We start from the raw sequence: 13,763 nt of genomic DNA on the forward strand, positions 1-13,763 counted from the left end.
TGAGATCCTTGAAGGGACATAAACAAAGACAACAGTAGAGAATTGAGACCAGATCACATAGGACCATTTTGCTCAGAGTAAGTGCTAGTTTTTAACCTGATTCAGATGGGTGAAAATAGGAGCAGTATCACTTGATTTAAATATTAAAGGTATCATTCTGGTTGCTCTTAAGAGACTTAGATGTCAGGGAGCAAGAGTAGAAATGGAGAAGGATGATGGGCTCACTGGGTTTTGTTTTTTTTTATTCTTTTGTGTACATGTATAATTTTCTATTAAAATAAAAAGTGGAAGCAAAGAGGACAGTTAAAGGCTATTGCTGTAATCTACTGCTATGGTTTGGATGTGGTTTGAGTAACCTCCAAGGCTTCATGTAATTTATCCCCATGTGAGATATCAGGAGGGTGGAAGCCTAATCCAACTATGGTGTTTAGAGGTTTGGCCTTTGGGAATTGGTTAGGTTTTGATAAGATCATTAGGATAGAATCCTCCATTATTGAATCCTGGTGGCTTTATAAGGAGGGGGGCATATTAATTGATTCATTTATCCTGTCCTTTAGGAATACCTTTGATGCCTTCTTGTTGTGAGACAAATTGAATGATGGTGTCTTTTCCATAAGTCTTGTTGGAACCTAATTCCCAGTGCAACAGTATTAAGAGGTGTGGCTTCTGGAAAGGGATTAAGTCATGAGGGTTGGGCCTCATGGGATTAGCACCCATATAAAAGGATCCACATTCCAAGGGAGTACCCTCTTGCCCTTCCATGCCTTCTGTCATGTAAAGCCATGGTGTTACTCCTCTGGAGGATGCAGCAACAAGGCACCATCTTGGAAGCAGAGAATGGCCCTCATTAGGTCAGATTTTTGAATTTGGACATACTGGTCAAAACTGAGAAATTTCTGTTGTGCCTAAATTTCATAGTCTGTGGTATTCATTATAGCAACATGTATGGACTAAGATAAAGACCTAATTGAAGAGATTGCTCTCTAACTTATCACAACAATTTAGAGTTCTTCAAATATTTAGATATATTTATGGCCACTTTGGAAATGAACCAAGATGATTGTATCTTTCAGCCAAATAGTGAAAATACTGTGCTCTCCCGAGAGTTTTCCTTTTACTTGGCTATCACATAGCTGAAGGGTGATCCTGAACAACTATTACCCTGCAATTCCGGTATGCTTATCTTTTGCTGATAAAACATCTTTTCCCTTCTTTAATAGTGCTGTTGCACATTTACAGTTAAGTCATTTAAATAATTTTTGGTAGTAGTCAGAATATAAATATAGGTAAACAATATCCAGTAGATCTACAGCTCTAAAATCAATGAAATGATTTGGGGTGGGGGGATACTAGTGATTGAACTCAGGGGCACTTTTACCACTGAGCCATATCCCCATCCCTCTTTTTTTTTTTTTTTTTTTTTGGAGACAGGGTCTTGCTAAGTTGCTTAGGAATACTAAGTTGATGAGGCTGACCTCAGCCTCCTGAGTTTCTGGGATTACAGGTATATGCCATTACACCAGAGATGTTTTGTTTGTTTGTTTGTTTGTTTCTTTCTTTTTTTTAACCAGGGGTTGAACCCAGGCCTCGTACGTGCTAACCTTGTGCTCTTCCACTGAGCTACAATCCTAGTTACTCTTTTTTCTTTTGGCAGTAGTGGGAATTGAATCCAAGGTCTTTTGCATGCTAGGCAAGTGCTGTGCCAGCCCTGAAGTGATTCTTAATACTATTTTTTTTTGCTATAGGAAACTATCAAAATGGGAGAAAGGCACCAAGGATAGAGAATAGGAATGTATAGGACATCTAAGAAATTATTAATAGCAGGTACCTCTGGGAAAGATTCAGGTGGGAACAGGGGAAAAAGTCTTAGATTTATACAGTTTGAATTTCTTTAGAAGCATTTTTTTTTAAACAGAGAATTAGATTCTAGTTTTACATCAATGTGTTAAATTTTTATAAATTTTTTTAGTTGTACATGAACATAATACCATTATTTATTTATTCTTATGTGGTGCTGAGGATCAAACCCAGTGCTTCACATGTGCCAGGCAAGTACTCTATCACTGAGTCACAACCCCAGCCCTGTGCATTGACTTTTGACATCAGAAAAAAAGAATCTCTTCAACAACAACTACACTTAAAGTACTGCTTATTCTTATTCTGAAATAAAAACAGTTTATGGATTTGTCATTGGTAATAGATATGCCTTGGTGATAGTTTTTGGATTGAGTATGTATGTGAACGTGAATATGTATAAGTAATGATTAAGCACTCTTCAAATGTACAGTGTTATAACATTTTCACTCTTACTAGGTAAGTAGAAAGTTAGAGATTGCCATATGAACTATGGCAAAAAGAAAGAACTATCATCTGGATATGCTGGTGCACTACTGTAATCCCAGCTTCTCAGGGGGCTGAGTCAGGAGGATTGCAAGTTTGAGGCCAGCCAGGGCAACTTAAGGAGACCCAGTTTCAAAATAAAAATGAAAAAAAAAAAAAGGCATCAATTAAAGTGAGACCAGATACAAGGCATCTTTAAAGTTAAACAGTAAACAATAGGGAAATCCACTGCAGATTTTTGAGGAAGGTACTGATATATTACAAAGGGTGCCTTAGGAACATTACTCCAGCAATAGTCAGATAGCCTAGAGAGGTTTAGATTGGAGGCAAAAGACCACCTGGTAGGCAATAGCAGTAATGTAGGCTTGAAATGATAGAATAGGAAGGAAATGGAGATAAAGAATTTCTCAAAAGAACTGGCAGCTCCTCACTGCATAAACTTGTTTACCTGAAGAGCCCAAAGCACCCAACGTAGTGCTGGGTCCAGAGTGGGAACTCAGTAAACATTTGAAGAATCCTAATGAAATCAATGTCAAAACTTGCTGATATAGGACATGTGCTTTTCAGAAATTAAGAGTGACTAGGAGAAGTCTTAGTACAGAGAAATGACATGAAGAAGAGGGGACGGTTTGAGGGAGATGATGTTCTGGGTTATATTTTTTGTACAAATTAAAAGTAAACTATATCCTCTGAGCTGGTTTAGTAGTCTTGATTTCAGGAGACCCAAAGCATATTTGCTGGTATAGTATTTGGAGCCAATAATAAAAAATTGCTAGGTACCAGTTGTGGTGGCTCATGACTGTAATATCAACAGCTTAGGAGGCTGAGGCAGGAGAATTGCAAGTTCAAAGCCAGCTTCAACAATTTAGTGAAGCCCTAAGCAACTTAGTGAGACCCTGTGCAAAATAAAAAATAAAAAAAAAGGTGGATGTGGCTCATTGGTATGTGTCCCTGGGTTGAATTCCCAGTTCCAAAAAAAAAAAAAAAAAAAAAAAAAAAAATCAAAACAAACAAACAAAAAAAAAAAAGCAGCAGCAAAGAAAGAGAAACAAAAAACCTAACTTCTAAGAATAAAAACCTGTACAACAAATAGAATTTTAAAAGACAAACCCAGTTTTCCATCTCATTTATAAAACAAAACTCCAAAAAACAATGTACATAATACTCATTAAGTAATACTTATGCTCAGATGTGAGCTTTATTTCTCTCAACATTTCAGGAAAAGAATTTGATTTGCTAACACATGGTAAATAATTAATGTCTTTTACAAATAAAGGACATTTACAAATTATCAGAAAGACAGATATCCCCCAATAAAATGTGAAATGAATAGGCAAAACAGTAAGAAATATAAATGACCAATGGGTACATGAAAATAAAATGTTACTCTATTAGTGCTCAAAGAAATGTAAATTAAAATAATGAGTTACAATTTATAATCATATAATTGTCAGACTGAAAAGAATGGCAATCACCAATATTGTAAGGATGTGAGGAAACAGGCATTCTCAAATATTTGGTTCTCTTTCCAGGCTCAATAATTTGGTAATTGATCTTTAGGTATCCATTTACCTACGTAAAGAATACTTTTTATAGGATCCAAGTATATTTTAGAATTCCTTGGATCCCTAAATTTCCAGCATAGCTGTTATTTAATAAACTTTGGGGATGGATTTTTATGGAAAAACCATGGGAGTCTTTAGGAGACCATCCAAATTACTGATTTATTTAAACGACAGAAATAGGGCCCAGCTGTGGTGACTCATGCATATAATCCTAGCAACCAGGGAGGCTGAGGCAGGAGGACAGCAAGTTTGAGGCCAGCCTCACCAACCTAGTGAGGCCCTAAGCAACTTAGCATGATCCTTTCTCAAAAATAAAAAGGGCTGGGAATGTGGCTCAGTACTTAAGTACCCTTGAATTCAATCTGTAGCTATTCACCCTGCCCCCCCCCCAAAAAAAAGGGGAAAGTATTTTGTTAAAAAAAAAAAATCTTCAGGATCATAAACTGGATTTTGTATGGAGAATTTATGACTTTAGTATGTGATTATGGTTTCAGTTAATAAGATTCTCTCTTTAGCATCTTAACATGTTTCCTACCTATTTTACAAGTGTTTGAGTAGAGAAGTTGCTTTATGTTTTTCTCTGTATCCTTCCTAAACAAATGTAATTTTTTTCTTAGTGAAAATGATTGTTGTTTTTGGGATAAACTAAACATGCTTGCAGTGTTAGAGGAGCAGACAGATATTATAGTTGGTCTAGGTCCAGACTAGGTTTTGCTATTTTGTATAGTCTAGGAGCCTTGGGTTAGGACCTTTTCCAAATTGCTTTTTCATCTATGAAAGCAGGAACTGCTATTTTTACCAGTCTCAAAATTGTATGGAGATTAAATGTTTCAATTTATACAGTGGTTCACTGAAATATAAAGTATACATATTAGTATGTTGGTATTACTAGTACTACTTGCACCACCACTACTACTATTACTACTAGAATTTTAGCCATATATTGCATTGATAAGTGTCACATAGTATATATGTACTTCTCTTTGTACATACTTGTTTTAACATTGTTATCCAAGCCCTTCGGTGTTAACCAGTGCTTTTCTAGTTTTTAATCCCTGTGATTTAGCTCTGGTTATAGTGGGGTGATTGAATGGGTCACTGCTAATTTAGCACTCTCTAATGTAGATACTTGATTTGATATTTAAGTCTGTTCTTATATTGTTTGACTACATGTCATTTTCTCAATAAATTATCCAGTTTGTGCTTAACTGGTTGCACTTTGTAAAATTTCCACTTGAGGGTAGTGTTTCATCATGCAGGTGAACAAATTTATCAGTGTATTTCAGTTGATTTTGAAATTTCTTGTGCTTATTTAAGAATAGTCATAAAAAACTGTTAGCTGCATGTCGTAAAGTCTGGAAATTTTTTAACTGATTATTTCCTGTAATTTGAATAATTGCATGGAAATGAATAATTAATAGTTATACTTAGTCTTTGAAGAATCATTACTTTTTCAGCTCTTGAGGGATAATATAAGATTCTTTATTATTTCATATCTGTAGAACATTCATTTTTATTTTTAAAAAATATTTTTTAGTTGTAGATGAATGTGATACCTTTATTTTATTTTTATTTTTATGTGGTGCTGAGAATTGAAGCCAGGGCCTTATACTTGCTAGGCAAGTGCTCTACCATGGAGCCATAACCTCAGCCCCTGTAGAATATTTTATTTAAAATTTTTTTTATATTTTAGTTTTAGTAAGACTGGTCATTGTATATATCCTATTATATTGTTAGGAAAAAGTATACCCTAGTCTACCTTTTGAAAAATGAATTTCTTTAAAAAAAAAAAAAACAATGAAAACACATTTGCCCTAGCTGGTTTTTAAGAGTGGCCTGGCATTGACTTTCTATCATCCCTTTTCCTTCTTAACTACCCAATCCTACTTTGAAACCACGCTTCAATTTTTAAAAAAGTAAATTTTTCTAAAGAAAAAGATTGTGTTTTCAATTGTTACAATCTGTATTAAAAGATTTAAAATTCTAATGTGTACCACCACATCATTTATTAGTTGGTTATTTTTTATGGCTGTATTTCTTAAAATCTATGGATTACGCCCCCCCCCCCAATTTATTGTGCAGATTCTTTCTTTCAAGTATTTTTCTTGAATTCTGCTTTTTCCAAGTTATTTGGCATTGATTATTTGATATTCATTAATTTTTTTGTGTTACTTCGTATACTTTGCCTTGGATTATTATATAGATTACCTTTGTTATTCATCTCTGTTATTTAGTTATGTTGGCCCTGTTATTTAGTTATTGACCTTGGTACATACTTTGTAATATATTAGTGTATAATCTGTGTTACTGTTGTGGTCATATACTTCAATTTTAGTAAATTAGAAACTCTTTGTGGGCAAGCATTGTTCTTACAGATTTGTGTGTCCCTCTAGATTATTTTGAAAATAGTAAATGTGCAATTATTTTAATAACCATATTATTGAATGTAGGAAAATGTCATGTGATATGGTCAGTTGTTAAACATATAAAGATGGAATCATGATATAAATTAGTGACTGAACATGTATTAGTTCTGTATGTAATTTTTGACCTCTTTTAACAATTTTTTTTTTAAAGTGGTACAGGAGATTGAAACCAGGGCCTCACATATGCTACAAAAATGTTTTACTACTGACATCCCTTTTCTTTTCTTTTCTTTCTTTTCTTCCTTCCTTCCTTCCTTCTTCTTTTCTTTCTGTATATTATTTATATATGACATCGAAATGCATTACAATTCTTATTACACAAATAGAGCACAATTTTTCATATCTCTGGTTGTATACAAAGTATATTCACACCAATTTGTGTCTTTATACATGTGCTTTGGATAATAATGTCCATCACATTCCACCATCATTAATAACCCCATGCCTCCTCCCTTCCCTTCCAACCTCTCTGCCCTATCTAGAGTTTGTCTATTCCTCCCATGCTCCTTCTCCCTATCCCAATATGAGTTAGCCTCCTTATATCAAAGAAAACATTTGTTTTTTTGGGATTGGCTAACTTAGAATTATCTAACTCCATTCATTTTACCTGCAAATGCCATGGTTTTGTTCTCTTTTATTTTTGAGTAATATTCCATTGTGTATATATGCCACATTTTGTAATCCATTCATCTATTGAAGGGCATCCAGGTTGGTTCCACAGTTTATCTATTGTGAATTGTACTGCTAATTTTTTTATTTTGAGACAAGGTCTTGCAAAATTGCTCAGGCTGTTTCAAACTTGCAATCTTCATGCCTTATCCACTTGAGTACCTGGGATTATAGGCTTGTGCCACCAAGCCTGGCAACAATTTGTGTTTTTTTATTCTAGAACATGATAGTATATTTTATGAAAATTTAAAAAATTTACTAGTGTTTAATAGTTTAAACCATGCTAGTAGTTTAAAACCATGCTTTTTTAAAATCACCATTCATGTAAACAAAGATTTTCTTGACCCGAAGATTTTTCACATTGTATGTTTAATCTCTTCATTTTGTTGTAGTAAGAACACTTAATATGAGATCTACCCTTTTAACTGATGTTTGTTTACAAAATAACAAGCTCTGTGTTGTTTAGCAGATCTCTAGAACTTATTCATCTTGCATAATTGAAACTTTGTGCCCATTAGTTAGCAACTACTTCCATTTCCACCCTCTCCCTAGTTCCTGGAAACCACCATTCTGTGCTATTCAGGATCTTCCATGTAAGTGGAATCATTCAGTATTTGTCCTTCTCTAACTGTTCTTTTCACTTAGCATAATGTGTTTGTGATTTATCCCTTTTATTTACTCATCTATCCTTGGACATTTAGGTTGTTTCTATACCTGATTATTGTGAATAATGCTGCATTGACCATGAAGTGCTAATGTCTTTTTGATATTTGAAGAGAATTTCCCTGCACTTTCATTCTGATTTCATTTTTTTTCTGGATGCATAACCTCAAGTGGAATTGCTGTATCATTGATAGTTTTAATTTTTTTCATTTTTTATTAGCACATATTAGTTATACATTATTAGTAGGATTCTGTGTGATATTTCCATACATTCATATAGCATTGTGTTGATTCATATCCCACTACCCTTCTTCCACCCTGTCCCATTCCTTCCTGTCTCTAGTAATCACTGTTGTTTCAGTATAACTTCAAATTTTCCCCCCAGGTACTACTATATTGTCTTTGGGGTATTGAATCATGAAGTGATTTTCACATTTTTTATTTTAACTGAAAAGTTGAGCCACTCTTTTTTTTTTTTTTTTCAAGAGGAAAAGCCTTGTAAAGTTAAAAATTTCATGTAACGAACTTGTGTTCTAAGTGTTTTTGCTGGTTCTTTGTGTCTGTTCAGAAACAAAGAGGCATGTCCTGAAAATGCTTATGATGTTTTTAGCAAGTCGGGGAAAGGAAAGGAAAAACTGGGCATGTCATTGAGGAAATAGACTAGTAATTTAAATTTCATTTCTAACCTATGTTTTGAAACTCTAGAAATTAATTGGTATTTGTTTTTGCACTGCAGTGAATGATTTAGGAGGGGACTTCAAGGGAGTTGGTAAAGGCTCCTTAGCTGCTGATAAAGTTGTTGAAGAAATAAAAAGGAAAGGTGGAAAAGCTGTGGCCAACTATGGTATGTATTTAAGATAACTGTATTATTTCTTTTGTTTTCCTTCGGTTGATGCATTTGCTTCACATTAATAATCTTTGAGAAAATATCTTAGTATTTCTATGTAATTATGAAGTTAGATTTTATCTAAGTCTGTCATAGTTCTTATGCTACATAATACATAATATGAGAATTTAAAAAACTTTTGATTTAAATTATTTCACATGATTATACTCATTTTTCTGTTTAATCATTTTATTAAGGAGCATATGATACATAATTAATAAATTATAGATACAGTTTGTTTGTATTCTCAAAAGATCTGTTGTTGGTGGGGTTCTTTTTTTTGGAACTGGAGGTCGAACCCAGGGCTTTGTGAAAGCAAGGTAGACTCTTTGCCATTGAGCTACATCCCAGCCCCAAAGATCTATTTTTAAGGACTGGGGTTGTGGCTTAGTGGTAGAGTGCTTGCTTTACATGTGTGAGGCACTGGATTTGATTTTCAGCACTGCATATAAATAAATGAATAAAATAAAGGAATATGAACAACTGAAAAATATTAAAAAAAAAAGATCTGTTTTAGCAGGGCATGGTGGCACATGTCTGTAATCTCAGCTACTCAGGATACTGAAGCAGGGGGATTGAGAGTTCAGGACCAGTCTGAGCAATTTAGTGAGACTCTGTCTCAAAATAAAATAGAAAGAGCTGAGATATAGCTCAGTGATAGAGCACTTGCCTAGCATGCACAATGCCCTGAGCTTGATGCCCAGTACAGCAAGGGGAAAAAAAAGACGAAAGAAATAGAGAGATCTGTTTCATTAAAAGGTCTTATATATATATCTATAGAATGATCTTAAGAGTATTTTTTAAAATATTTTTTTCATTGTAGATGAATACAATATCTTTGTTTATTAATTTATTTTTATGTGGTGCTGAGAATCAAACCCAGTGCCTCACATGTGCCACGCAAGCACTCTACCACTGAGCTATAGCCCCAGCCCGATCTGAGTCTTTTTAAAAATCTTTAAAAAAGATTCTTAAAAATATAGTATAAGAAGTGAAATGACACCCATTTCTGTACTAGCCTCTATGTTCCATTTCTGCACAAGTTGTCAATGCTATATGTAACTTTCTTATCTTAGTAAAACTGTAAGAATCCAATTAGGTGTTAAATGAAGTCATGGGCAGAGGTTGGGTGGAACAGTAAATGCAACCATTACATTTGATGTGTTCATCCTAAATCCTAATACTGGGGATTGAACCACGGCCTCATACATGCTAGGTAAGTTCTCTACCACTGAGCTACATCCCCAGTCCTTTTTTTGTATTTTGAGACATGGTCTTGTTAAAGACGTCCTTGCTGAAGATACTCTTGCCTCAAACTCTGTAGCTGTTATTATAGGCATGCACCACTTCACTTTTTTTTTTAATATATATTTTAGTTGTAGATGACATGATAACATTTATTTATTTATTTGTTTATGTTTTTGCTAAGGATAGAACCCAGTGCCTCACATGTTAGGCAAGTTCTCTACCACTGAGCCCCAACCCCAGCCTGCTTTTTTTTTTTTTTGAATGTTAAGAATTTTAATTGATTCATCACAAAAGCATTGAACAAATGAAATAATGTTAATAAAATTCTTTAAATATTTAAAAGAATTAAAAAAAATCAGTGCAGAAAATAGCATTAAAATTGCTTGGCATAATTACACACATTTCAATCTTTCACATTCTCTTTTTTTTAATACCTTTATTTTGTTTACTTATTTTTATGTGGTGCTGAGGATTGAACCCAGTGCCTCCCAGGTGCTCTGCAACTGTGCTACAACCCCCCACCCCCCAACAGTTTCACATTCGTTTTGGAATTCTAGTTTTAAAATTTATAACCATGTTAACTTATAGGCAAATAAAAAAGATTGCAGTTGAACAGATTTTATATAGTCACACAGATTGGAAAACTATTTCCTCAAAATCTTATGGTCAGGGTTGGGGTTGTGGCTCAGAGGTAGAGTGTGCACCTTGCATGCATGAGGCACTGGGTTCGATCCTCGGCACCACATAAAGTAAAATAAAGACATTGTGTCCACCTATAACTAAAAAAATAAATATTTAAAAAAAATCTTATGGTCAGCAGTTCAATGATTTTTAAGAGTCAAAATCTGAATAATTTTTTGCTTTTCAGTTTTAAGAATTGTCCCAGAGGTGGGTGAGTTAGTGCATACCTGTAATTCCAGTAGTTTAGGAGGCTGAGGCAGGAGGATCGCAAGTTTGAAGCTCTAGCCTCAGCAATTTATTGAGGCCCTAAGCAATTCAGTGAGACCTTGTTTCTAAATAAAATACAGAAAAGGGTTTGGGATGTTGCTCAGTGGTTGAGTGCCCCTAAGGTCAATCTCCGGTACCAAAAAAAAAAAAAAAAAAAAAAATTCTAGGAAAATGCTTGCACATTTAAGTGTATGGTATTTACATAACATTGTTTGCCAGCTTAGATATATTTACTAACCTTTAGGTCCTTGGTTACTGTAACCAAAAATACCATCTGGGGCTGGGGTTGTGGCTCAGTGGTAGAGCATTTGCCTAGTATGTGGAAGGCACTGTGTTTGCTTCTCAGCACCGCATATAAATAAATTAATTAAATAAAGGTCTAACTTAACTAACAGTAACTTAAAAAAAAAAACCCCATATAATCCAACTAGGCCTCCATTTTATTGATGACTTCAATTACCAGGAATAAGTTCCCTAAAGTTAAGTAGCAGTACCTGTATTTTCTTTCTTCCTTCCTTCCTTCCTTTATTTTTTTTCTCTCTCTTTTTTTCTTTCTTCCCAGTCTCCCTCCTTCCTTCCTTCCACAAGGGATTGAACCCAGGGGTGCTCAACCACTGAGACACATGCCCAGAGCTTTTTTATTTTGAGACTGGGTCTTGCTGAGTTGCTTAGGGCCTCACTAAATTGCTAAGGCTGGCTTCAGGCTTTCATTCCTCCTGCCTCAGCCTCCTGAGTTGCTGATATTACAGGTGTACGTCACCATGCCTGGCAGTATAGGTTTACTTTTTTTTTTTTTTTGGTTGTTCAAAACATTACATAGTTCTTGATATATCATATTTCACACTTTGATTCAAGTGGGATATGAACTCCCATTTTTACCCCGTATACAGATTGCAGAATCACATCAGTTACACATCCATTGATATACATATTGCCATACTAGTGTCTGTTGTATTCTGCTGCCTTTCCTATCCTCTACTATCCCCCCTCCCCCCCTCCCCTCCCCTGTTCTCTCTCTACCCCCTCTACTGTAATTCATTTCTCCCCCTTATATTTTTTTTCCCTTTCCCCTCACTTCCTCTTATATGTAATTTTGTATACCCCTGAGGGTCTCCTTCCATTTCCATGCAATTTCCCTTCTCTCTCCCTTTCCTTCCTACCTCTCATCCCTGTTTAATGTTAATCTTCTTATGCTCTTCCTTCCTACTCTGTTCTTAGTTACTCTCCTTATATCAAAGAAGACATTTGGCATTTGTTTTTAAGGGATTGGCTAGCTTCACCTAGCATAATCTGCTCTATGCCATCCATTTCCCTGCAAATTCTATGATTTTGTCATTTTTTAATGCAGAGTAATACTCCATTGTGTATAAATGCCACATTTTTTTTTTATCCATTCGTCTATCGAAGGGCATCTAGGTTGGTTCCACTGTCTTGCTATTGTGAATTGTGCTGCTATGAACATGGATGTAGCAGTGTCCCTGTAGTATGCTCTTTTTAGGTCTTTAGGGAATAGACCGAGAAGGGGAATAGCTGGGTCAAATGGTGGTTCCATTCCCAGCTTTCCAAGAAATCTCCATACTGCTTTCCAAATTGGCCGCATATAGGTTTACTTTTAAAAGTTAATGGTTTAAAACCTATAGCACAAGAGTTAAAATCAAGAATCAACAAATGGGACGAATTCAAACTAAAAAGTTTTTTTTCTCAGTAAGAGAAATAATATGTGAGGTAAATAGGGAACCTACATCCTGGGAACAAATTTTTACCCCTCACACTTCAGATAGAGCTCTAATCTCTAGGGTATACAAAGAACTCAAAAAGTTAAAACAACAAAAATTAAATAACCCAATGAATAAATGGGCCAAGGACCTGAACAGATACTTCTCAGAGGAGAATATACAATCAATCAACAAATATACAAAAAAATGCTCATCATCTCTAGCAATAAGAGAAATGCAAATTAAAACTACTCTAAGATACCATCTCACTTCAGTAAGAATGGCAGCCATTATGAAGTCAAACAACAACAAGTGCTGGTGAGGATGCGGAGGAAAAAGGTAAACTCGTACATTGCTGGTGGGACTGCAAATTGGTGCGGCCAATTTGGAAAGCAGTATGGAGATTCCTTAGAAAGCTGGGAATGGAACCATCATTTGACGCAGCTATTCCTTTTCTCGGACTATAGCCAAAGGACCTAAAAAGAGCATACTACAGGGACACAGCAACATCAATGTTTATAGCAGCACAGTTCACAATAGCTAGACTGTAGAACCAACCTAGATGCTCTTCAATAGATGAATGGATAAAAAAAATGTGGCATATATACACAATGGAATATTATGCAGCATTAAAAAATAACAAGATCATGGCATTTGCAGGGAAATGGATGGCATTAGAGCAGATTATGCTAAATGAAGTTAGCCAATCCCTAAAAAACAAATGCCGAATGTCTTCTCTGATATAAGGGGGTGACTCAGAATGGGGTAGGGAGGAAGAGCATGAGAAGAAGATTACCACTAAATAGGGGAAAGAGGTGGGAGGGAATGTGAGAGAGATGGGGAATTGCACAGAAGATGGAAGGAGACCCTCATCATTATAAAAATACATGTATGATGATGTGAGGAAAAAAAAAAGAAATGTGTCACATTAGATTGGGTAGAGAGAGGTGATGGGAAGGGAGGGGAGGGGAAGGAGGGATAGGAAGGGCAGCAGAATAAAATAGACACTAGTATTGCTGTATGTATATAGGTGACTGCGTGACCAATGTGATTCTGCAACCTGTACACTTGGAAAAATGAAAAATTATACCCCACTTGATTCAAATGTCTAATATGTCAAGATCATTGTATTGTCATGAGCAACTAATAAAAAAAAATCTAATGGCTACTGACCTGAAAACTAGATTGTTTTCATGGGCCAGAAATAAAATTACATAGACGTCATTTCAAAATTTTAGGGGGGGAGGAAATAGGATGTGGTTTGAATGTTTGAGGGAATAAGACATTTTACTATCTTCTTTGC

General features: G+C 35.1%; 1 protein-coding gene across 1 annotated transcript in view; it reads left to right on the top strand.

Annotated features, from left to right (window-relative positions):
- Hsd17b4 (hydroxysteroid 17-beta dehydrogenase 4) overlaps positions 1-13,763 on the top strand; it is a 120,742-nt gene that overhangs the window by 6,962 nt on the left and 100,017 nt on the right. Inside the window, exon 3 of the mRNA XM_077109464.1 lies at positions 8,400-8,507. Within this exon, the coding sequence (XP_076965579.1) occupies positions 8,400-8,507 (108 nt within the window). The remainder of the gene's footprint in view (positions 1-8,399; positions 8,508-13,763) is intronic.

This window comes from Callospermophilus lateralis, chromosome 5 (genome assembly GCF_048772815.1).
Source record: "Callospermophilus lateralis isolate mCalLat2 chromosome 5, mCalLat2.hap1, whole genome shotgun sequence".
Taxonomy (NCBI): Eukaryota; Metazoa; Chordata; class Mammalia; order Rodentia; family Sciuridae; genus Callospermophilus; species Callospermophilus lateralis.